Source organism: Grammomys surdaster, unplaced genomic scaffold (assembly GCF_004785775.1).
Source record: "Grammomys surdaster isolate TR1022 unplaced genomic scaffold, NIH_TR_1.0 242, whole genome shotgun sequence".
Classification (NCBI taxonomy): domain Eukaryota; kingdom Metazoa; phylum Chordata; class Mammalia; order Rodentia; family Muridae; genus Grammomys; species Grammomys surdaster.
The window spans coordinates 9,507,736-9,534,392 of NW_021604687.1; the positions used below are offsets into that span (position 1 = coordinate 9,507,736).

General features: G+C 42.0%; 2 protein-coding genes across 3 annotated transcripts in view; one reads left to right on the plus strand and one right to left on the minus strand.

Annotated features, from left to right (window-relative positions):
- Positions 1-2,294, plus strand: part of Rnf32 (ring finger protein 32) — a 29,531-nt gene extending 27,237 nt beyond the window's left edge. Inside the window, exons 7-8 of the mRNA XM_028774735.1 lie at positions 1,134-1,301; positions 2,046-2,294. Coding sequence (XP_028630568.1) covers positions 1,134-1,301; positions 2,046-2,294 — 417 coding nt within the window. The remainder of the gene's footprint in view (positions 1-1,133; positions 1,302-2,045) is intronic.
- A 6,838-nt stretch (positions 2,295-9,132) lies between these two features.
- Positions 9,133-26,657, minus strand: part of Lmbr1 (limb development membrane protein 1) — a 139,623-nt gene continuing 122,098 nt past the window's right edge. For both annotated transcript variants that reach the window (XM_028774682.1, XM_028774683.1), the window contains 3 exons: positions 26,459-26,525; positions 12,042-12,203; positions 9,133-10,278 (listed from right to left, as the gene is read on the minus strand). In XM_028774682.1, coding sequence (XP_028630515.1) covers positions 10,193-10,278; positions 12,042-12,203; positions 26,459-26,525 — 315 coding nt within the window. In that variant the 3' untranslated portion in view covers positions 9,133-10,192. The remainder of the gene's footprint in view (positions 10,279-12,041; positions 12,204-26,458; positions 26,526-26,657) is intronic.

Below are 26,657 nucleotides of genomic sequence, written 5' to 3' on the forward strand. Positions count from 1 at the left end.
GAACAAGTATGACTGCTGCATCCCATGAGCATGCCCCACCTTCCTAAGTGTGTGTAACTAGTTCTCACCAGTGTGTGTTCGAAGTGTTGGAGTCCTGTGGCTCCAGCAGCTCCTATTCATGCCATTAGGATGTGGCTGCATGCTCCGCCACAGTCAGCCAGTATCTAATGCCCAAGTCATTTGTCCTAAGACCAGTTGCTTTCCTGAATCTGTTTTATGTGTTTTTATAGTTATATATATTTATATAAAGCTTTATAAAACCCAAGTTTAAAGAACACTAGACTTAAGGTTAAAATTTCAGATGGCATGCATACGCTGCCTCTGTACTGACACTGCTAGTGTAGAATTTAACCTAAGTCCCACGGGGTCTGTTCTGTAGTGGGCATCTTAGTTATCCATCCTGATTATCCGTGCTTGGAGGAAGACTTCTAAAGTCATCAGGCAGCGACTGTTTCAAATTGTGACCTGAGAGCCTGATGAAAACAAGGCACAGATGAGCCTCCTTTGCTTTGGTTTCCTTTTCTGCTTGCATAAGAGTGTCTAGAGTCTGGAGTCACAGCTCCACAGGGAAGATGGCTGGTGAGTAACAGAAGAGCTAGCTCTAATCCACATGCCTGGTAGCAGTGCCAAGAGCTTACACACTGTGCTGTGTAAGTCTGCTAGGATTCTAATTCCCTCTTCTTGTCAGCTTTAATCCCAGATGCATTCTGTGCTAACTGCAGCAAAGCAAAAAGTGTCCTTTCTTGTTTACACTTCCCTAAACTCTCGAGCTGGAATCCTGTGAATTAGACCAACAAGAGGCAGATTAGCAAGATAAAGTATAAACACTTCATAAAGTCTCCTGTGACATGGGCAACTTCTTACAGAAATAAAGACCTGAGTCAACAGCTAAGCTCACTGATGGAAAGTCCCCAAAAAAGATGGTAAAAGGAGACAGCTGAGGATGGTGAGACAGACAGCTTGGCCTGGCCTGTTCTAGATTCCTCTCAGGAACCTGCCTTCAGAGATGAGGGCACTCCTGTTACATTACAGTGTGACCACGTAACAGCTTCCGGAGAGAAGGAAAGCCAAGTTCCTTCTTCAGGAATGACTGTCCCTCATTCAGAAGCTCCAGCCTATGGCTCTGTTCTCAGTTCACAGAAATCAGCCACCGAATCCTGTGCTCATACAACACCAACATAGATGAACTCTTCTCAGAGATTGACGTCTGCTTGGCGGTAAATCGTAGTATTCTTCAGCAGCTAGATGAAAGATGTGACCAGGAGATCACTGAGGAGGCCTGGGAGAAAATCCAAGCGCAGGTAGGCTTCAGAGCAGCTTCCTACTGCCCTCTGCAGAATGGATTGCAGTCGCAGCAGGTCTGGGAGCCTGAGTTCTGCTTGGATGGAGACACCCAGGCCTTTGGCATGAGCTCAGTCCTTCATTCTGAAATGTTAAAGCTCTAGCTCGATGGTGGGTGTTATGAACAATGAAAACCCAAAAGGGTAATCCTAATGCTTCCTGCCTTCCTCCTGCACTTGCAGGAGCCTATGAAGAAAAGCAGAGCTCTCTGTGCAACTCAAAGCCAAGACAGAGGGAAAACTTAAAATATTAAATTGGAGGCTAAAAAACAGCTTAAAACATAAAATTGGGAATGTTTTAAAACTTTAACAGTATCAGCCAAATGCTTAGCAATTTTTCACTTTTTGTTTTGTTGGTTTTTCTGTAACCCTGGATGTCCTGGAACTCACTCTGTAGATCAGCCTTGAACGTGAGATCCACCTGCCTCTGCCTCCCGAGTTTTGGGGTTAAAGGTGTGCACCACCATGCTTGGCACAATTTTCCACTTTTAATTAAAAGGCACTATATATGTTATATTATTAGTGCTCAGCAGTTTTAAAATATTTTGTTTAAAATTGCTTATAATCTACATCTCACATCTTGACATTTAAGGTTTTCAGTGGACTAATGTCTTGGGCTATAGTTCTCACTGCAGGTCTGAGTAACTGAGGGACGGGGAGGGGAGGTCACTCCTACAACAAAGCTGTGTGTGCTTCGTGCTGCAGGCTGCTCACCATGAGATCTACGAGTGCTCCATCTGCCTGACTCCACTCTCTTTCCATGGTGATGGCCGACAAGCAGCCGTCGGGACCAGCAGCCAGCGTCCTCGAGAGACCGTCCTCCTGTCCTGTGCACATCTGTTCCACAATGCCTGTCTCCTGGCCTTGGAGGAGTTTTCTTTAGGAGATAATGCCCCTTTCCATGTCTGTCCTCTCTGTCGCTCCTACTACCAAAAGAAAATTGTTGAATGCTGAATTCATGCCCAGGAAGTTAAATTTAAGACTAGAACAAGAAAGGGGTAAAGGCTACCTTGCTTTTGATGAGCTGCTTGGGTTCCGGTAGAGTACTACACTGCTGACTGTTGTTTGTGATTAGACAGAGGAAATACACATACCTATTTAGCTGTGGTCTTTATTACATAAAAAAACAGCTTGTGCGTTTGTTGAATTTAGTCACTTAAAATAAATGAGAAATAGTGTTACTTAAAATGAAGCACACTTATTCAATGCATAAGAACCTTCCTTTTATTTTTATATAATAGATGTGTATTATAGATAATACCTTTAACATGTTAACTGGAAAAAAAGTGGTATTTAACATCAAAACTAGGTAAGTCAAGTGTTAATGCTGGTGTCACAGATTGAAAGTCCCTGAAGCCCACAGAACTTTTTGGTGCCAGTGCCACACTCTAATTCCAGGCCCCACAAGTGCTCTAGTTCCTGTGGCTTATAATCAACTATATTTTTCCATATACTTTGAAACCACCTCTGAATTATAATGCCTAGTATAGTGTAAGTACTCTGTGAACAGTTGCTTTACTGTATTGCTTAGGAACTAAGAACAGGAAAAAGGAAAATGTGTGTAGGTGTAAGCACAGATTTAGTAGTTTTGTTAACCCTTTAAAGTCCATGTTGGAAACAGAGGCTGATGATGGGGCTAAGACTGGTGTACTCAGTAGCCAATGAGAAGCATTGTTCAAGTGGCTCTCACTACTGGAACAGATTAAAACCCATTCAATGACATTAGCGGTATGGGTACGGAGGCTGGGGCATCTATCCTACAAGACCTTTTAAGCTCCCTGGCTCTTTCTATCTCAAGGATTTAAGTTTCCTTTGCCTCAGCCTTTACCAGGGAATCTGCTCTCTTTGGAGGAAGAGCATGTTGAGATGCTGAGGCTGTGCTGGGAGGCAGTGCCCATGTGAGACAGTATCCAGCCTGGATGTGAATGCAGCAGAGAAGCAGGCAGCAAGCAAAGGTACATTCCAGGGTTCAGATCTGCTCCTTACACAATGTGAAAAGTATTTAAAATTATTTTTTTAATTTTAACCCTTTTAAAATGGTTTTCTTTTGCTGGTTTATAATATATACATTGATATATAATTTGTGAATTAGTATGTACATGTTATGCTCAAATTTTTCTTGATTAGATTTACTATTACAACATTTGGAAGCTAGTTTGGAGAATACTTAGTGGTGGAGACAGGCCGCATCTCAGAGAGCCACTTTCCCATTCAGGAGACTCAACTAAGAGGACAGTACAAACTCTTACCATTCCATCAGGTCTTTAGTCAGCTGTCCCATGGAAAGTAGCACTGATTGGAACACCTCATGCCAGTAAGAAGGTTAAGAGGACATTGAATGTGATGTCCCTCTCACTGCGGCTTCTTCCTCAGCACAATCTTACTGTAATGAACTGATCTCCCCTTAGCTTAGCTGAGACATCTGCTAAGATTAAGCCTTCTCCTCACTGCCCACTCCCATTCTTACCTTAATCATACTTAGGAAACTTGCATGTTCTGGGTTGTAGCAATTATGAAGTCTTTCTTTCTCCCCACATTGTGCACAGACATGAGTTCTTCCATACTTAGAAATCTTTATGGTTGCTGATCTATAGTACCTGACCCATCCCTAGGCACTCTGATTACTAACTCATGGACTGAATATGATACTGCCAAAGGAATGTATTTTCAGGGCATTTTGGTCCAGTAGTTGTTTATGTGAGCCAACAACAGGTGTTCTGAGGCTTCTACTCTCAGAGCAGAAAGAGCTCTAAAAACCCGTAGCGATCTAGGGTGGAGTCCAGCCTTACTGCACTTTGTAGGACTCTTTTTTTCCTCCTTTCAAAGTACTTTAGACAGCCACATCATTATAAAACTGCAATGTTACATAACCCTCTACCTATTAGCTATCCTTACCACTCAGGACATAGGTAATAATTTGAAAACAGGTTATAGGTTTTTTGCTACCTTTAGTTCCTATACAAGGCTCAGTGTTTGGCCCTGAAACTCCTGGGCCAAGGCTGATACCAACTTCTCAGGTCATAGCTACTGAGTTTACCCAGAACTGAACCTACCTCGAACTTTCTGAATCCTAAATAAGATTAATGGTTTGAACAGAGAAAGAGAAGAGCTTCAGGCAGTGTGTGGCAAGAACAGCACTCTAAGCTAGATGCTGCTATTGTTATTTTCAAGTTGTAAGTCCTTGCAAGATACATCCATAAAGTTGGTCTCCTTTTAGAATCACATCCTCTTAGATATCTGCTTATTGATCTACATTAAGTATTGACTGCACTTAAAGAATAAAGAAGGAGATTCCCCATGTTCCATAGACAGGCAAGCGAGGATGGTTGCTTGTGGGGTGGTGGGCTGTGAGAGGCAGCTGGGTACCTGGTCGACTGCAGGCCTTGAACCCCGGAGACACTAAAGGGATGGTAGCTGCTCGGCCTTGTTCCTGGGCCCTGGTTCTTTTCACTTAGCTTCAACCATCCACAACCCTTCCCAAAGAAAGGTTTGTGGCCTTCGGTGACATATCACAGGTAGAGTGTGTAACTACAGGCCACAGAGCCTCAAGACATCTCCATATTCATGATATACCTAAAGGCCAGAGGGCATAGCCAATTAAGCATCCCTTCCCAGACCCTCCTCCTACTTGAAAAAAGGTATTTAACCTCAGGCCCTCCCTGAGAACTGGGGGTACAGCTTCATCCACTTTCCACCATGACAATAAACCTTTTAAAACCATGGACTATCTCTAGTCTTTGGGGTCTACCATGGGGGACTAGAGAAGGTCTTCAACTACCAAGCTTTTGTCCAATCTCCCACCAAGGACCTCTCTACATTCCAGCTATGGAGCCTACCAACTCAAGCAGAGCTAGCCAAGCCAGCCAAGGCCCAGCCACGCGAGTCACCATGACCAAGAGTCGTATTTTCCCCGTGGGGTGCTGCCAGTGCTCATCTTTTCCCCCTCGCCACTTCTCAGTCCTTCTGAGGTCTCTCAGCGGTGCCTGGGAGCCCAAGGGTTTGAGACCAGCTGATCCCTGTCCACCTTCTTCCCCAGGGATCCCTAACCCAAGAGCTCCACCCCCAGGACCTCAGGCTGGGATCTCCCCACACCTGGAGTGGAGTTCTGTGTCTGCCTAGCACCATATGGAGTGAACTCAGTCGAATTCCCACACTTCTGTCCCCTCAGCCACAGTTCCAGCCGCCTGGAGCAGCAGATACATGGGACACACAACTCTGCCCAACAGGACCCACGCCCACTCGAGAGCTACAGCCCCACAGCTGCTCACATTCTAAGTCCCACCAACACAAGAGCATGGGGGACAGGAAATAAGTGTTCCTTCCTGACACAAAGGCAGCTCTGAACAAGAAGCTGCCTCCAAGAAGTAAGCCTCCAAGCTTTGTCTGCTGTCTGAGAACTTTTAACAGGCCAATGGAAGTCACTGGAACCCAGCAGGCCTGGCCTGACCTACCTCTTTACTCAAGAATGGGACAACCTCAAACACCTTTAGTTATCATGGCTGTGTTCCAAAGACATGAAATGGGGGTATGCATTTCCTATTTGACAGTTCAGAGCTGCCTTTGTGTCAGGAAGGAACACTTATTTCCTGTCCCCCATGCTCTTGCACACCAGCCTCACTTCACCATCTCAGAAGTAAGCTCACAATAAGCCATACAAGACAAAGTGACCCACATTGTAGCCTGAGCCAGTGCAGGTCTGTGAGAGAGGAAAGGCCAGACTCTTCAAACAGTTGACCTCTGGGCAACCTGGGGTCCCAGAAACATGGCCTGTGTCCTTTAAGTTTCTGGGTATAATACTGTAGGAACTTATGTCCTTGGTGCCAAGGTGTCATGTTTACAGCAAGACTTTGCACTATAGTTCTTGGGAGGAAAAAGACAATATTCAGGAAACTTTTGAGGCAACAAATTTTACCCAATTAATATTCAAGCCAACACTAACAATAAGAAGTGTAGTAATTCTTTCACACCACATTCATTATGTTTTCCAAATGGAAACTTATCTCCCATTTTTTACTAAGAGGTCAGTGTGGTATTTAAAAACGAAATAAACATCAGAAAGTGCCAACATGGGTCACAGGAAAAAATGCCACTGTTTTGTTAAGTTCTTATATGTGTTTTGGTGTGCATGTAAACTCGGTTACAGAGGACATTCATTTCTTCTTGTGGATTGAAGTGTGAAGCCACTGGTGTTCACAAGCTGTGCACACTTCGAGCAAATGAGCCAGTGTGAACAGCACTGTAGAATGTTGGATGAAGCTCAGTTCTTCTATGGAAGAAATCAGAAGCAAGTCTAATGAACTTGAATCATTAAATAATGTAAGATGCATGTGATCAACCTATTAACACTGCTTTTGGGTTGCAAAGAATGTATCATAAATCCACAACAGAAACTAAGTGAAAATATCTTTCTCTTCCTCTAATACCACTGTGCTCTAACACTGAACCAGAAGCAGCCTGTCAACACTCTTGAATGTTCATCGTGATAGAACTGAAGACTAGATATATGTTTATATGTGCAGGGACTTATAAGCCAAATATAAGATTTTTTTTCAGAACTTTAATTTCTAGTAATATTAAGTCACAATAAAAGTACCTCATAGGAACAAGACTAACAGAAAATTTAAAAACAATATGTAACAAAAATTTACCAGTGTGTCTAGACATGAAAAAAATCATGGCAGCTTAAGTTTAAAATCAGTGCTGCATATCTTCACATATTTAAAGACCCTATAGTCTTCTGCCTATATGCATTAAATACTATACCAACCACAAGCAAATACATAGACCAGAATAAATGGGAATCTGTGCTGCTGACTATAAGGACCGCCTGCTGTGCCCGGCCAGAGCAGAGGGGGAGACAAGTGCTGCGGCCACCATTGTGAGCAGAAGCCCAGAGCCCCATCGGTGATGAGAAGCAGAGCCAACAGGGCTCATTCTGATTCTCCACCAGCCCCAAAGAGGTATGAGTAAAGGAGCTAACTGTGTTTACAGACAACCTCACAGGGTCTCATATTTAGATCAGACCTTTTTTACATAAGATAGATAGATAGATAGATAGATAGATAGATAGATAGATAGATAGATTGATAGATAGATGATAGACAGATAGATAGATAGATAGATAGATAGATAGATAGATAGATAGATAGAGGGATAGATGGAGGGAGGGAGGGGGGAAGATATAGATGGATAGATAAATAGATCTAAAATATATGCTAGAAAATCTGTAAAAAAAAATGATGTTACAATGTATAAAATTTGTTATATCATCTCATCAAGATCTATAAAGTGCTTGGTGCCCTTTGTGTTTAAATTGTATTAATTATTCTTATGTGTAGGAGTTTGTTTCCTTCACTACATGCCTGCAGTGCACATGGAGGCCTGCAAAGTGTATTTAATCCCCAGGGGTGAGTCACTGATGGCTGTGAGCCACCATGTGATGCTGAGGACCAAATCTGAGTCCTCTGAAAGCAAGGCTAGTGCTCTTTAATGCGAGCCGTCTTTGTAGCCACTCCACCCCCAGCCCTCATGCCCTCATTTTGCTTTCATTTGCTTGCTTGCTTTTGAGAGACAGTTTCACTATGTAGCACTGGCTTACCTGGAACTCACTATATAAACTAGTCTGGCTTCAAATTCTTAGGGATCCTCCAGCCTCTGCCACTTGGGTGCTATACGGCAAACACCACTATGCCCAGCTTCATGCCCTTTTAAAGAGGATGTTCAACATAAGAGAGCAAAAGGACTACTTAACAGTCACTGGTGCAGCCTCATCTAGTCAAACATCGGGCACCCTGACTAGTGTGAACGGAGGCACTTGCTTGCAGAACTCTGTTCTCTCTGTAAAGCAGCACTGCAGTACAGGACTCCCGCACCCACCTGTCTTCCCGAACTCAGCATGCTGCCATCTACTCGGGAAGTTCTCTTTCAGCCAGCCTCCAGCAGGCCCAGTGAGTGACTGCACCTAGACCCAGTCCTCCCTCCAGGTAACTCTCAGGTGAGAGACCAGTGACCCTCAAAGGGTGGTAACCATGTAGCAGATCAACCACAGAGGGTCTGAGACTCAAGGTGGAGACAATCTTTAAAGCCCACTTTCCATCCCATCACCAAATATTTCAGTCAGTGTTTTAAAATTCATTATTGAGAACTTGCTTAGCAGATAAAGGTACCTGAATCACACGTGGTGAAAGGAAAGAGCTGACTCCTGAAAGCTGTCCTCAAATCTTTACTCATTAATGCTCCAGCCTGTGTCTGTCTGTCTCTCTCCATCCCTTCTCCAACACACACACACACACACACACACACACACACACTTTAAGAAAATTAGTGACAGACATTGAAAAGTTCAGCATTTTATGAAAGTTTCGAACACCTTACCTTACAGAGCTCTGGTTGGTTGTGTTGGCAAGTAGACTGCACTGTAAGTGACACAGCAGAAAGCTGCTCTGACCTCTCCTTGGCTTGGTCTGCTCAGAGCCCGGCATTAATGATCAGGTAAATCTGAAACAGTCAGCTCACACTGTGCTAGAGCAGGAGCTCCCCCTTAGGAGTCCACCAGTCCTCACTGGAGGCGTGCACTGACTCACTCAGCCGCAGCACCAATACTCCTCTTCCTTAACGCTAACCTGGGTATCGGGGAATGCCATGGTGTAAGCAAAGATGTGGTGTAAGCAAAGATGTGACTTATAAACACAGAGCTAAGTCTTGTTTGTCTAAGTAAAAAAAAAAAAAAAAAAGAAGAAAATGTCAGATACTTCCTTTCATATATTTCTCCAAAAGAAGCTAAATTCAACAATTTGAGAAAAAGATGCTTTACTTCTTTTTTCTGAACACAAACCCTGTTTTGTCACCCACACAGTGCATGTGGGCATCACTCTGTTTCTGTGAAGTGTGCAGCACTGCCTAGGAACAACAGCAGCGTGCACTCCTTTGTTTTACTCAGCAGACTCACTAAACAACTGAATGGCTATGAGCTCATATTACAGTGCGCCCACCCTTCCGAGGAGAACCTGGCCTTTACGTTCTAGATATCACACTGGTAACCTTCCTGAGGTGGGGACTTCAGGTGGTGTATATGAAAGTCACCGAACCCCGTGGGGACATGAAAAAGAAACAATTTCTGTCTTTGAGTTTCACAGGCACAACAAGCACAGAGTAGAGTAGTTTTTGAAAAAAGGTTTTAAAAAGTGAATATACATACAGCCTATAAGGCAAAGTCTAAGTTACATGTGTGCACAACACTGGTTCTGTGCTGTGAAAAGTATATCAGGTGCACACACACAGTGTCCAAATCTACAACCACATGTGCTTCATACTGCAGCTTACCACAAAAACATAGTCCTGGGGCTGCCCACCAAGGCTCAGATGTGAAAAGAATCTAGTATTTTCCACTGGCTCGAAGTCTAATGATTCTGTAACATGAATCAGAAAAACTGCTTTTGGTTTTTTTTTTTGTAAGGAAATAAAAAAATGGTAGTTTGTTACTAGTAGTACAGCAGTTTCCAGGACCTTCTCAGATGCTTTGGGGTACCAGATGACTTTCAAGCAAGCCTCTGCCTGCAGAACCAAACTTCTCAAGGTATAGAGCAAAGCATAAGAATGTCCAAGTCTTCACCTCTCATCCAGATGGCTGTAGACACACAGCTTTTCCTTAGTCTCTAAGACTCAGGGTTAACCAAAAGCTACAAGGTCAATCAGAAAACTCAAGGAGACAGACGAGCAGTGCCAAGCTGTCAGTGCTTATGAGAAGGGGGCACTGACAGGTGGGCCCCAACCCACCAGAGCGAACAGCGTCTACGGGAATGTCGTGAATCAGGAGTTGTCAGGATTTGCTGTAGAGTGCTACCGAGGCCGTCTCACAGTGCTTTCTGATGCCCGTTTGCAGAAGGCTTGGTAGTTTCTGAATCCCTTGAGGTATCTGACAAGTGAAGTTTGTGAAGTCCTGTAAAAAAAAAAAAAAGGATAAAGGTGAGAAAGGAGCATTGCTAAGGAACAGGGAGGCTTAGCAGAAGACAGGTTTCCAGTGTAGGCTGCAATGCTGGAGATCAAACCAAGGACCTTATATTCAGTAGGCAAGCATGCCACCACTGAGACACATGGCTGACCCAGGAACTACATTTTTAAGATGTAAGTAGGTTCACTTCTTAAATTTGGGTATGGCACAGGACTGATAAAACTGCAACAAGGCCACCTGTAGACCTAAACAGTCCGCTTCGGTCAACATCACTGCTGTTGCTACTGTGCAGCAGATGGCCTTTGTTAGGAATGGAATTGGTTGTTAAAATCAGACTTAACTCCTTGGGCCATTTGAACATATATTTAAAAAGGATCTTTTCTATACAGAGAATTGTCCATAAGTAATATACAAGAAGATAATAGGAAATATTTGAAAAGGAAAATAAACACATCTCTTGAATTTCACTCAACTCTTGAAAACTGCACTGTCTGATGGTCAGACTGGTGACATGATACACAGGGACTCTGGCCTCTGGCACGTTGACTTATAACTTTAACAGAAGCTACAGAGCAAAATGCCAACACTGGTACACTGCAGCCATCTTAGTTATAGCCACGCTGGAACTGATCTGAGACCCTAGCTAGAAATGATGTCTCAACTAAAGTCGTGACTGAGGGTTTCTTGGTTCTAAGGTACCTGCCTGTTTTCAATGTGGCTGATACTGTAACACTAAAATTCATAAGTTATCTGGTGTTTCCCTTGAAATGAGACACAGCTTTTCATTCCAGGGCAATATTTCAATCAGCTATCCTCTCAGAGTGCATGTTACAAATAAAATACACATGGAGCAGTAACCTGGTATCTTTTTCTTCAAAGGTCATCCTTTCAAACACCAAGGTCATAAGGTTGGTGCTATGAGAAGCTTTATTGCTGTGCCTATAGTTTAAGCTTTCTGAAATTGGGGCCTTAATGGACCCATCAATATGTTGCCTCTTGAAATAGCTAAAACCACAACCCATACGGGGCATAAGCATTCAAGTGGGGTCTGGCAAATGAGCTAATGCTAGGGTTTCCTACAGGAGACCATCGCCTTTCTTTACTGCTACGGAGTAAATGCTGCAAGTCTGGGAAGCTTCTGGAGCATTGCTCACTCTAAAGTGCAAGCCCTGGACTGTGTTCAGCATGTGTGTAGGAATAACGCAGCACAGACACATCACTTGGAGCAGGCTCTGACACCACCCCAATACAAATGGCTGAGACATGATAGCAAACACCCTATCCTGTCTATTCCAAGAATGATAACACTGTTTTCCAGAGTTATTTGGCTTACTGGAGAGAATTATAGGTTGCTTGTTCACTTAGAAAATCCAGTCCTCCTAAAACGTCAAGTAAAAAAGAAAAAATTGTGATCCTTAAAAAAAAAATAGTAAAAGGCATCATTACAAAAACCAAAGCTTCCACATCAAGTCCGTCTCATCACTATCATAAGAACCAAGGGCTGATTGTCATTCTCAAGTTCTTATGATGTCCTCTGCCCTGTTCTGAGACCTCATAAAAACAACCACAGTTCCTCCTCACACACCTTATAGATGAGGCCCTGCAGCACAGTGATCTGATAATTCTGATCCAGTCACACCAACACACAAGTCAAGAATGGGACTGACAGCCATGCAGACTTAGAAACTAAATAGACACAAATATCAAAATCATGATTAGTAGGAAAAAATGTTCATAAATCTCAAGATTACCTAGGGCCTTGAAAAGTTCTTCTCGTACAGCTGATGTGAATTTTCTGATCAAACACAATGTTGTCACGATGGCAAAGAGTAAATTGTAGGATAATACAATATAGAAATTTCCCAACCAATTAAATCTTCCAAAGTCTCCAAGTAGATCGAATCTAGTGATTCCTGTTAAAAAATTAAGAGGTCTTAATAAAGTGGGGTGTGTCCATACCTGTAACAAACGCAATTGGAATTAGGCCAGACTCAGACTGACTCAGAGGTTTGTTTGTGGGAAGACTCTGCCATGAAGCATACAACTGCTTCCTAGCAGGGCAACCCAAGCCAACCCTGACCTTGACATTCCAGTCACTTGCATGTGATACACAGGAGACTGGCATGAGCACCCATCACCTTTTAGGACTCATGTCTACATTAAAGAGCAAGCTTGGGTGCCACTCACTAGAGCCTGTTATTCTCCACTAGTTACATAATGCGATGTCTATTCCACTTGTACAACTCCTTTCCAGTGGCAACACTTTACACACTCTCAATCCTCATCACATAACTGAATAAACAAGACCACTTCCTTCCACTATACTACACATTTATAAAATAAGAGTGGGAAGCGGGGAATGTGTGATGATTGCATCATACACGGATTTTAAGTTACTTAAATTCACTCACATATAAGAGTCCTTTTTTAACTGAAAGAATATTTAAATTTATTCCCTGAGTATGTGTCCCTGGGCATGAATGGTAGGATTTTCTGACTATAGGTGGGTAAATAAATCCTACAAGTCATGTGGCTGAGTGGAGTGAGGAAAGGAGGGTGTGGTAGAGTCTTGAGGAAGACACTGAAGGGCTACACGGGGCTATATAACAAAGAGTTACAAGATGCAATAGATGCTTCCTATGGAATTGTACAAACAAAGCTATGTACTGCATATGCTATAGACCATTTAAGGATTTTATGGGTGATTTCAAAAATAACTTTGACTCAATATCACATCATCAACTGACTTTGGAATTTGGCTTTCAGCCGTGATCCAACACAATTCTATCAAACACTATTGGGAGCCTCCCAGAGAAGCTTACAGGCAGCAGAAATCTTCCTATGCAAACAGTGCAGTATGAACAGGGAATTTCAAATTTAGCTCCATAGTCACTTTCACCTGGAACCAATGCATGTAAGTTTGAAAGACATTGGCAAAGTGTTTTAAAAATAGGTGAAGACTGGGAGTCATGGGAGGGACCCATGACTCCAGCTGTCTATGTAGGGAAGGATGGCCTTGTCGGGCAAAGGTGGGAGAGGAGATTCTTGAAGGCTGGACACTGAGTATGGGGGAATTCGAGGGTGGGGAGGTAGGAGTGGGGGGATAGGTAGGGGCACATCCTCATAGAAGCAAGAGAAGGAGGGACCGGGATAGGGGGTTCCTAGGTGTGTGTGGGGGGGGAGTGGGGTAAGGGGATAACATCTGAAATGTAAATATAATATCCAATAAAAAAATATGTGATTAATGAAGACATTATATAACACCTTACAAAAAAGTTTAATACCCAGATACCAGAAAAGCCTTTAGTGCCTGCCCTGTATTACTGTAAAATGATGACAACTTGGCCTTCAGTCTTTCAGTGCTAAGCCTAAAAGAAAGGGCTTTGTTAAATGGAATGGATACCTTATCAGATACTTTACTTTTCAAACCGGAAGATTTAACTGATGTTAGTAGCTATATAAACAGTTATGGTCCTACCAACACAAACCTCAAGGCTTCACTGAGACCCTCATACTAGCAACTCAATTGATCCAAAGATCTCCATATGAGGCCAGCAAAAGCTACAGTTATCCCATGAGAAAGGTACACTCAAGCTTCTGCATCTATAAGGCTCCCAAAGGAGAAGCTGAGTGTGCCCTGGATGATGTCCACTACTATGGGTAGGAGCAAAAAGAGCAGGCTGATATGTATTTAACACATGGATCATGTGTTCACGTGTGTATTTGATTATCCATTACTATATGTACCACTGGCATTCCATATGGATAAAATCATCTTAACGGTGATACAAACACAAGGTCCATATTCTCTTCTCGTTAATCAATCTGTGTGGGTATACAAACACCCCTGTTGTATGCCCATAGATAGCTTTGCACTGTCAACAAAAAAGCAGAGTTGGGGGGTCAAATCAGTTGCACTGAACATAGAAGTCCTAGAACAGTGAGAGCAGTGGTCATAGACCCTAGAAATAGACTCCACTGAACATACCAGGATATTTAGGCAAAAAGCAGTCTCTTACTTAAAAGCTTTGTTCCAGGCAGACATATAAAGAACCCCAAGAGGATAAAAAATGCTAGTTCACAGGGAAGATACTATTGCTTCATTTGCACTTTAGAAAAAACCTGACTGCTCTTGACCAACTAAAAGATTATTCTGGGTACCATATATAACTCTTTACTTAGAAGCAAAATACCAATCATTTCTCTGAAATTCTGGCTAGGTGCCTGTTGTCCCACCAAAAATTAAATAAAAACGTCTTTTTCAATTTGAAATTATTGACACTTAAGAAAAAGTAATAGTACTGATGTAAAGCTTATTATATAAATGTTCAATACTTCCAGACTTCTGGACAAAGATAGCATGGTATTAAGACAGTGAGTTTTAAAATCCAACAAGGTTAAACTTTGGTCAAATATTTTCACCCATCCCTTCACTATTAAAAGGGAAGCAATACACACACACACACACACACACACACACACACACACACAAAGTAGCTTCACCAGATAGCAGTGAGGCACAGGGTCATGTGACCTCAGTAGACCACTTCATGACAAGCAATGCACTGCCTCTCCCACAAGAACTCAACTGAGAATGTTTCATGAGTAATTCCTTCAAAAACAATCTTTTTTCTATTCTCATGTTTAAAAGAACTGGTGCACAGAATACAATCAGCTCTAAGGAGCATGCTGCTCCACCCACAGTGTGAGTCAACAGAACTCATGTTCTTTAGCCCACCTGAGTCAACGTCTACTCTGAACAAGCGTGTTCCTGTTGGCGGAGCTGCATCAGGCCATTCGGAGCCTTTGTAAAGGGTGGGACACAAAAGGCCTGAGAGTGATGTTATCCGTAAATTACACAACTTGGCCTAGTACACAAACATCTGACCCAAAACACCTATGATTTTAATGTAAAGGTGTCAAAACAACACGTGTGTTCTTATCAAATTTATTAATAAAATTATCTTAAAAATTAATCTCTAAACTCAAATAATGATTAGCTTCAACGCCATCTTTTGCTATCTTTAAGTTTTTCAGTTCCTGTAGTGTCTAACCAGCTCTTAATCCTATCAAGAATGCTTCTCCCGTTTACACTGTACTTTCCTTTATACGTCAACTTCGGCTTTTAAAACTGTGTACATGTTTAGTAAGTTCAGTCTCTTTCTCTAGCTTCTGCACTCTAGGAAAGGCTGTGGCCACTGGAAACAGTCATTTCTGGGTTTCCTGCTCAGTTCTTTGCTGGGCCTCACCCTAAGCTGTTCTCATGCTGAATGCCGAGTCCCTTCTTGGGACACAAAGCAGAACAAGGCAGTAACAGTGTAAATGAACTAAACTGACTCCAAGTGGCTGATGATACACTCACTCTCCAGAGTCCCTGGAAAAGAGCTGCAGAGATGCTTGGCCACTGAAGTTCTTGCTATGTAAGTATAATAACCTAAGTTCAATTCCCAAAATCTATGAAAACCAAACATCAATCCCTAGCTGCTGCTGGCCACCCAGCCAGACTATTCTATTCAGGTGAGTTTACAGCCTATTACCAACCCTGTCAGGAAAAAATCAAGGTAGACAGAGCCTGATGGCACATGAAATTTCCACACACACACATACACACACACACACACATACACACACACCACACAAATGCATACGTACCACACATATCGGACATACACATATACACACAAGGACACACACACACACACTGTCCCTACAAGATTAAAAGGATAAATTCCTTGAAAAAATATTGGCTCAAGGATTATTAACTAGAAATAGACCAAATTTGATGACACATATGAATAACGAACACAAAATAGGATCCTGCCTAAGCACACATTAGTCAGACTGCTGAGCTTTCCACAAGGAAAAAAAAAAAAAAAACACAGAAGTGATGACCAGAGAAAATTTTCTGTCAAAGTTTGCGATGCAAAGGGGAAGCGATGCAAGACTAATATGAAAGTTTAAGAGAAAATAATCTAAACTCTTATGTCTACAAATATCTTCCAAAATAAAGAAAAATAAAGCTACCTTAGACATCCAAACAGCATGGGATTTATTAGCAGCAGACATGCATTCCAAGAATGTTACGCAAGGTCTCAAGCTAGACCACAGAGCTGTGGTAAGAAAAACAGCATGGCACTGGCACAGAAACATTGCAGCACACGCGCCATTGATATAGAAGACACAGAAGGAAGCCACAGCCTCCGACTCTTGACAAAGGAACAAAAAGTACTAGAAAAAGACAGCCTTGTTAACAAGTGGTGCCAGAAAGCCTGGGTGTCTACACTAAGAACCAAAACTAGATCCTGGCTCCTTTGTACAAAACTCAACTCAGAATAGATTAAAAACTACAGTGTACACTTTGAAACAGTGTACAGTGTACAGTGTACACTTTGAAACTACTAAACTAGAGGTTTAGAAAAAAAACAAAAAAACCTCAAAAAATGAATTACAAAGAACAGGCACAGGATTTCTGGACAGGAACCCACAGCTCAAGAAGGCAACAGCAAGAAGAGACAAATGGGACTGTGTCAGACTAGCAATCTGTATGATGACAAAGACAGAATGAAAGAGCCTACAGAAAAGGAGACAATCTGTGGCATCTATTCATCTAACAGGAGGTTAATACATAGAATATTTTTAACAAAAAATTAAACACCAAATGAGCAAATAATTCAATGAACTGAACAGTTCTCAAAATAAAATTTTTAAATGGCTAATAAATACATATAAAAAAACCGAACATTTACCCATGAAAATGCCACTAAGATTCTATCTTACCCCAGTCAGAACTGCTTTTTATCAAAGAAACAAAAAAAAGCAGCAAATTCTGATGAAGATGGGGGTTGGGCTGGGAAGGAAACCCATTCATTGCTGGTTGGAATGTGAGCTGTTGTAGCCACTATGGAAATCAGGATGGCAGCTTCTCAAAAAACTCAAAATTTGATTCCCATATGATCTAGCCATGCCCCTTCTACTTATACGTTCAAAGGAATCCAGGCAGCTCACAACTGAGAGACTGTGAACATCACTGCCACTGCCCAGCTCACAGAATGGTACTACTGCATAAACCTTAAGTAACTGGGCACGTAACTTCTCAGAGTTATGTCTATAGGCCAAAAAAGGATGACTTTATCTCTAAGAATGCAGATGAGGCAGACAGGGGAACAGGGGAGAGATCGTATGGACAGAAACAAGAACAAACAAGATCACACCAGGAATCAAATTTGATATGAATATTCTAAATATCCATATCCAGACAGGCTTATACAGCTATTTAACATAAAGACACAGGTTTATAGTATGAGGATTGAAAAGTATCATAAGGAAGGTAAAATGACTATTTTAACATGACTCAAAGGAGACTTCAGAGAAGAGTTATCAGCTAAACAATGATCCCCGCTACCATAATTACAAGGGCCAGTTCACCTGGGACCCTACGCTTATGCAATCTGTACTGAGCTTTAAATCATGCAATGCAAGCTGGTGGAAGTACAGGACAGAGAGAGGCTCACCACTGTAGCCAGTGCTTCACAGTCCTCTTGACAGTAGGCTAAACACATGAACCTAAGGAACAAGAGGGCATGAGGACACCTGCCGACAGTGGAGCTTACACTGAAAAACACAGCACACAGAAGCAGCAAATATCCTGTCCTTTCTTCCTTGCCTTGCACACAGGCTGGAAAGCCTGCTCAACAAATTAAAATGATGCCCCACACACAAAGTGCATTCCCTTCACATTGACATCAACAGAGAAACTAAAATAAAAAAATTACTAACAAGCAAATCTCTCAAATATCCCCAAATGTTTGGGGAAAAAAATACCATACTTCAAAATATCCCGAGTCAAAAAAGAAAAAAGAACAAGTTTTTTTGACAAAATAAAAATTAAAATGCTCTATATGAAAGCTTTGCAGGTTGATAAACAAGGGTGATATAGCTATATAGTATGGGGCAGCACAGGGAGGTAGTAGCTGGAGCATGGGAGTGCAGCTAAGTACTCAGATCAAAAAAGGAAAATGACCTCAGCTCCAACTGCAAGTTAGAAAATGTTACTCCCAAGGTCTAAATCAGTAAACTAGAAAGAAAAGGGGGGAAAAAAAACAGAAAAGTGCAACGAATGCTGCTTCTCTAAGAGGATCAATAAATCAATACATGTGTAAGCACACTGCTCAGGCAAAGAGGTAGAAAACACAAAAGATCTGTGTAAGTGCTAAGTCTCTACTTCTACTGGTAGCTGAGGGAGCTGCCCGCAGACCTGACACTGTTGCTGACATTAACAAAGCTTGTTCAAGCTGAGTAGGGCTCTTTCCATAAAAGAAACTGAATTGTTGCTAAACCCTTTCCAAAAAATAAATTCCCAACCAGATGGTATCATCAGTAGTAAGCAATGTCCCATTGAAGGATGAGAAACAAGTTTACGAAAACCACCCAGGGAAACTCAAGAGTCTGTTCTGAACACTTGTAGTGAGGAAAGCATTACACATACATCAAAATCAGAAAGAAGCATCAAACAAAAAGGGAAAACCACAGAACAATGCCATCAAAAACACTGAAGAAAAAAATCTTTAACCAGTTTTCACCATATTCAACCCAAAAGAGATAATATATCATGATACATGGAACTCACCCAAGAAACAACAGGCTAATTAGCATTTGAGAATAAATGTAATTCAACATACTTAGAGACTTTTTTTAAAAAGTGTGTAGTTGTTTCAGTATTCACATTAAAAGCATTTAGCAAGATCCACCATCCATCTGCGTAAGAATTCCAGCAAAGCAGGGGAAAGGAGGGGCATACTGAACATGGTAGAAGACAACTATAATAAACACTTCAATAAACAGACAGCAGCCCACACCCTCCATGCCAGTGTATGTCATCAGAGGACTGCTGCGGTATTAGCTCAGTCAGTTTAGAGCATTGGCCTTGCATGAATACAGCTCTTACATCCAATCCCCAGTACTGCTAAGACAAGGGAGACTACGAAAAAAAAAGAGGGGAAATGAACAGAGAAAGTTGGAGTTGGTGTGCTAGGGTGGGCACTACTTGTACCACCCTGGCCACCTGCAGTGTCCTCCTCACCTGTTCCCTCCAACTCCAACACCGTCATGTTATTGGAAAGTAGCTGAGACACTCAAAGGAAACTGCATGGCCAAAGAGTAAGGCCTCAATATTCCTCACAGTGCCATGGCAGGGGACAGGACAGGACTTACTGTGCACATTATTGAGCAATGGGTTTTTCTTGTAAATAACTAAGGTGAATGTCACATCACATAATTAATCAGTTTAGACAAACAATTCAAGGGCATTAAATGCCTTCTCCCCAGTTTGAACACAAGTATGCTCTCCAATGGGAAACTCCACATCCACAAGGCAGCTTCTCTTGAGACTCTCTCTTCATCCCTACCCCATCATTGGAATCTCACAGCATTTGGCCATTTCTGGATAGGCTGTGTCATATGATATGTTTCCAATTTCCATCAACCTTGTATCATATAGCAGACTTCCTTTCCTTTGCTTTTAATGGTGGTAAAAGACATGTAACATAAAATGTACCAATATAACAATTTTATTTTAATGCATGGTTTGGTACTATTAATAATAGTTACATTATTTACAACTATTACCATCAAACTCCTTTATCTTGCAAATTTGAAACTATTCCCAAACTACTCTCTACCCTTCCTCTCTAGGACTCGGGTAAGCACCACCTATCCCAGTCTTTATAGACCAGACTACTGGAGTTCCTCTTGGAGTCAGAACCCCATAGAGTTGGTTCCTTTGGACTGGCTTCCATGGCTAAGTAACACTGCATTTGATGTGCATAGCACAGTTTGCTTGGCCTGCCATCTGACAACAGTTTACTCCCACCTTTTGGCTATTGCTGTCAAGGCCTTTTGAAATAAGACTTGGTCAGACAAGCTGAGAGAATGGAAGACGACATGAAAATCAAGGCAAGGCACATGGGAATTACTTCATCGACACTGAAGCCAGCCCTCCTCCATGAGGAGTTTCTCTGACATCACAGGAGCTTATGAACCAAGGCTCTGCAAGACAAGATGCAGGAAGTGGGCTCGTGGCCTTTAAGGAATGTAAAGTTTCTTAAGAACATCAATTCATGGCGGGGTGGGGAATACCAGGAAGGGGGATACCACTTGAAATGTAAATGAATAAAGTAATTCATACATAAATAAACAAACATCAATTCAGATAAGCAAGTGTAATGCAAAATTAAAAGTGGATTTTACTTCACCTCACAGAACCAGGAGTCTTTGGACAGTAAAGAAGAGCCAAGGGCAGAAGGCTTTAGGAACACACAACTAAAGCTCAGAGGTGGAGAAATGTGTCTGAAATTATCATTTTTCATGACTGTATTTGCTACAAACTCACTTTGTTCCAAATGAAGGCAATTTAATTAAGTAGCCAGGTGAACTTCATTACATGAACTTAACTACTAACTAAAACCCAAGGATGGAGGATAACTACCAGAGTTCAGGAAAACCAGGTCATCTTCCAATGATAGAGACATCGGGGCCATTCAAGCAGACGGAGCCTGTCTCCTTTCCTGATAGAGTCTTCAGAGGGGGTCCAGCAGTCTCTCTCTCAGAGACATTTCCTCAGAGGGGGTCCAGCAGTCTCTCTCTCAGAGACATTTCCTCACTTTTGGTTTGACCTCAAATCTTATTACCCTACTCTCCTCAAAATACAAAAGAACAAGAAGGCCCAGAACCCCCTTGTCACACAGAGCTTCCTCCTAGTGGTTCAGAAGGAAAACAAGGTGGGTAGGAAGGGGTTGGGTATAAGACAGCAAAGACTCACTAACCTTTCAGTCTCTGATGTGGCTAGACTCTTGGGTGGAGTGTTCCGAAGACTAAGGAGACAGCCATGAGCTCTGCCTTGGCGATGGCCTGTGCAGCATCAAGCGGGAGCCCAGGCTAGCTCAGAGTCAGGCTGGTCTTTGGTCAGCATGGGGCAAGTGGGGATAGGAGGGGTGAGAGATGTGGATTTCCCAATGAGCAACTAGTGGTCGTTAGAGAGCAATAAGGAGACAGTCAAGGGATTGACAAAGACGGGGAGACAGGGGGCAAGGGTGTTGATAATAAAGAAGAGATACATAGGCGAGATCACAAATGCCAAACACCAACTCCTACAACGATAGAAACATGGGGCAACCTGGGAGTCAGCAGTGGCCTGCACAGAGACCTAATTCTAATTTAGTTTGAAATTCATTTTCAGATGGCTGAGTTCGGACAGAGGAAATGAGTTCAAAACCTTTCCTTCTTAACTACCATGGGAAACGCAGAGTTAAGAGTATTCAGAAAGAACAGCAAAGCCAACAGAAGATTTTGAAACAGAGTAATACCCAGGTACACTTACCGTTTCCAACAGAGTGCATGCACACACACCTCCAGGAGAAAAAACTCTGAAAAACTGAAATAAAGTGGCTTCTGGGAACTGAAGAAAGGATTAGGACTGAAAGCATGGCCAGACAACAAACTTTGGCCACAGCACTAGGAGAAATCCAGCTGGTACTCAACAGGAAATTTCCTCCCTACTGGCTCTCACAAAACTAGAAGGTGCTACAGGCTGCTGGGGTAGAGGGGGTCATTGACAGTCTTACCCAACTATGAACTACAGTACAACTACAGTGTAGTTACCCTGTGAACTACAGTAACAACCCACACCATGAGGCAAGCATCTGCGTGCAACAATGGCATGAATGCTGTGGGAGCAAGCATTTACTTTCTAATTAGATATGAGACCTGCTCCATCAAAAGAAATGTTATGCCTCATACTACAAATGTGACCAAGAACCCATGGTTGGAGAGCTGGCTACAATGTCAATCTGTCCCCTAGATTCACTATCTCTAGTACTTGTAGATTAGCGCAGCTCTCAGTCCTCATCAAGGAAGCTTCTTTGCTCAGTAGACAGTAGTTACCACGGAAACTCATACTTGGTCAAAATCCAAAAACTAAATATCATTATCAGCCACAATGGAAACATCTGTATCACAGCTCCTAACCGAGGCTCAGGTCTCATCCAGGAAGAGGGGGCAGAAAGGTTATAAGAGCCAGAGGTTGGGGAGCACCTGAATCAAACCATGCTTTCTGAACACATGACCTCACAGAAGCTGTGGTTGCCTGCACAAGACCTGCACAATACGGAGCCAGCCAGCATTCCAGTGTGGAAGGACTCATGAGCCCCACCCACCTTGGCTGGGAAGCTTTGGAAGCTAATGACTTCTGGGAAAGAGAAAAGATGGCCCAACACTAAAGAGTGTATGGGCAACACAAATTAGCATCAGTGGGCTTTTAAAAAGGACACAAAGTTGAGAGGAGGCTGGGAGGTGTTAAAGAGAGGAATGGGTGAATATTATTAAAGTACATCATATGTATACATGATAGTCTCAAAAGTGAATGAAAATGGTGTTTGAGAATTTAAAAAAAAAGTCATGGTCAGAAGCCAATATAACTCTTAATGCACTTCATAAATGCAATCTATTCATGCATTTATGTATATAATTCATTTTAAAAATATCCTACAACTGAGATGGCCTGTTCCCCTGCCTCACCGCTGACTGCATGTATCCACTGGAGACACTCACTGGGTAGGTAAAGGCTCTCTACTGTAGATCTCTGACAGCAGCACCTCGACTGCACATGTCAAGTGGACCCTGAAGGCTCCTTCTCACCAGATAATCTCAACTGGAATTATTCTCATACAAACGACAGCTTAGGAACTACATCAGCAGGCTACGTTCTGACTGCCATGACCAGCATAGCCGGTTCCATGCAAAGCACTGGGAAGCATGGCCAGGACAGGGAGGCATGCGCTAAGACCATCACCAGCTGCTCTTCTGACTCTGACAAGGAATGCAGGATAGTTTCAGCAATTCCTTATTCTTAGAAATCCTAACCAGATCGACAGATTTAGTGCTCAAATTTAAGTTAAAACAGCTTATTTGTTATCTTTAATAAAACTGAATATAATGATATTATACACATTTTTTTCTGAGAAATTTTCAGTGTGGATTTTGAAACTACTTTTACATAGATACCATAATTAGAATATATAAATTACAGTTCTGCTTCCCATCTACCACTGATGAGTATCTGTGAAAATATCATTTACTTCAAGATGTTACAGCAAGAAACACACAATAGGCAAAGACCAGAGTGAAGAATAATATTTAACCAAATACAATCCTCTTCAAGAAACAGCAATTTCTAATGAAGTCCCCATATCAAGATGCAACAAAAGAGAATAATCTGCCTTATCTCCCGGCAAATCACAGATTACTGGGCTCAGATGAGGACTAGGTGGAGATAGCTCAATGACGTACAGGCTGATCTGAAAGGCTAATTTGGTTTTAGTATCATACTTTTGTGAGTCAGTATTTTGACCATGTATAACTAGTTAATTATAAAATATAGAAATGGTTTCCAAGATAAAAATAATTTTAAAAAAATAACGAGCAAACATGTTTCAAAGACAGTTGCCTGAACTTGAAGGAAGTTCAAGTTCTCTGGGGCTTCAGATGAAGAGTGATGAAAAACAGCCTCACTTGTCTTCCCGGGCAAGCAGTGAACAGCACGTTGTCATTATATGAGGTGTTCTTCAAGACACAAGGCTGAGCATCTGCAGGGAACTGGTTACCTGCTCATTCCCCGTGTTGCAGCCATCTCCTCTAGTCCCTCTCGGCATGGATTAAATAACACTGATCTACTACTTAAAATAAGAGCATCCACTATGCCAAAATAGGGATTCTTTATAGCCAACGTCTGACCACACACCAGAACAACGTGTCAGCTCATTGGAGGCACAGTAATGCTCTTACCGATTTTAAAGGGCTGAATGCAAAAACTCTTACATTTGCTACATACAATAAATTACATTCATTTCATTGGCTTAAAATGCCTGCTCAAAATAACCCTCACAACTTCTTTGTAGCAAGCGATAAGCTTATTAAGTTATTTAGTGAACATTTTTCAATGACTCCATTTCCCCCATTCAGACGTAGTAAGCTCTCTGAGAGAAATGCTTCAGTGGGCATGTTAGTCACATCATGCACTTAAACCTTGAGCTCGAGTCTTCGCCAACAGGAGCAGCTGATGAGTTTTAAAAGAAAACAGCTATAGGACATTTTCATTTTCTTAGACAACTGTATCATCAAATTCACTAGGGGACTCTGGAATCAGTGTACTTTAAAGTCACAATTGAAACTCTCCTCTTCAGCAAACATCTCTCAGATGTCAGGTCCTACGTTCTGTTGTGCTGTGTGCCCATTTCTCCTAATGACAGATGCTGTGGACTGATCTCACAGGAGCAAAGGAGATCAAGTTGAGGTCAGATCTCCTTGTGAGAGCTGAGGAGGGAGGGAAATTTTCACAGCTAGGGATGTGGTTAATGCGTCCTCTATTCTGTTCTCAAGCTTCTCAGCTGGCGCATCCCAATCCTGCTCTTCAGCGGGGGCACACTCATCTGTATCTCACCTTCTTAAAATCAAAGACTCAATCCTAAAGCATTCGCAGATGACAAAGTGACTCTCTAGTTTGCATTTCCCATAATACTAAAATAAGGCTTTATCCTCTAGTCTAGAACTTTGCTTTTTTAATACTGCAGAAAGCCTCCATGAATCTGTTTAACGTATTTACTCTTTTCATCTATTCAGTGCCACCGGGCATAACACGCACTGCAGTGCACACTGCTGCCTTCCACCGCGCGACATGACTCACGGTACCGCAGCGCACCCCACTAATCCTGTTTGGACAGCTGGGTCCAAGAGCTTCTCAGCTGCATTTTAATTGTTCCATCTTTTTCTTTTTTCCTTTTATTTATCTCTATGGCAAACTACTCAGGAATTTAATTTGTCAGGCTTCAAAAAGTAAATTTTGCCATTAATTTGTATTGTTTGTAGTAAAGCCTACACTCAGCAGGTGATCTTCTCCCACAAGATCGAAATACACTGATGGTTATCAATTACTCTTAAACAACAAGGCACAATAAGTAAGAGTTTCAAAGGTTCAGAATGGAAAGGTGGCTGATGACGACCAGTATCTGCTGGACTATCCTACAGATGTGGCATTTAGCTTCAAATGGCGGCACTAATGCCCGTGTTTCATGTTTCACTATCAGCCCACCATAAGCAGATGTGTCCTACCAATCAAACACGAAAGAGAGATACTCAGTAAATAAATGGCCTGCGGAAGAGAGGTTTCTTTTACACTTATACTTTAATTCTACTGTTTATTAAAGCATATAACTACCACAAAGCGCTCATTTTCTGACACAGCTGCAGCACTGATGGCATGAGCCTTGAGTTGGTGATGGAGGCAGTGTAAGAGCAGAGCAAGTCCCCGGCCTACACTGCCAGTGCAGCCAGGGACAGAGTTCGCAGAGATGCTCTGTCTGGTCATTTTCTAATCATTAATTTACAAGGTTAAAACGTTAAGTCTAGAAAATTATATAGAACTGCCTAAAAGAAATGTCTGCCTGAAATAATATTTAGCCAAGAAAACAGTCTAGATCAGTGCACTATAAAGGACAAATAACTTATGACACACTATTTCATCGACAAAGTAAAATTCTTTTACTTTTAAAAGACAGTAAAAGCTGCCTATACATTGATAATTTAAGGAAATGCTACCATCAGCAGGCCAGTGGAGGTCACAGGACCGAAGCTGTCCTTTGACTGGATGTGTGCTCCCAGGGCCTGCACAACATCATGCTCGGCTCTGTTTCCATGAGTACGGAGCAGCTTAAAACACGCTTATAAATTTCTATTTTTTAAAAAGCATACACTAAACTATATATTTGGAAATATATTCATATATGAAACATTGTTTTAATATTTTCTAGGCACTAAAGTGTTTTTTAAAAGTCACAGTTTCCTCACTAGAAGATTCATAAGCCCAACTTGTGAATGTGAAGAAAAATAAAAGTCTATTGTTTGGGAAAGGAATGTTTTAAGTGCTTAAAAAATAAATGGTCTTTGTGTAAGAAAAGCATTTGCTTTGGTATGGCCCTATACACAAATGAAGTATAGAATGATATTATATTTTAAAGGTGATTTTTTTAAAAAGGAGTTTACAAAGCAAAAGTTAAAGAGATTTACTAAAGCTATCTATAAAACCATGGGCTTTTAATAAGCATCTCTCAATCAAACTTACCCAGTGTTCTTGACATCACAGGCAAAGCAGAGCTCAAGACTAAGATTGACACACAATTCCCAATGATCTGTGGAGAGAAAGAAGGATGGTGTGCAGGAAACAGCAGGAGGCAAAGAGCCCCTCAGCATTCTTGGAGGGCAGTGCAGGGCCCTCAGCACTCTTGGAGTGCAGTGCAGGGCCCACAGCACTCTTGGAGGGC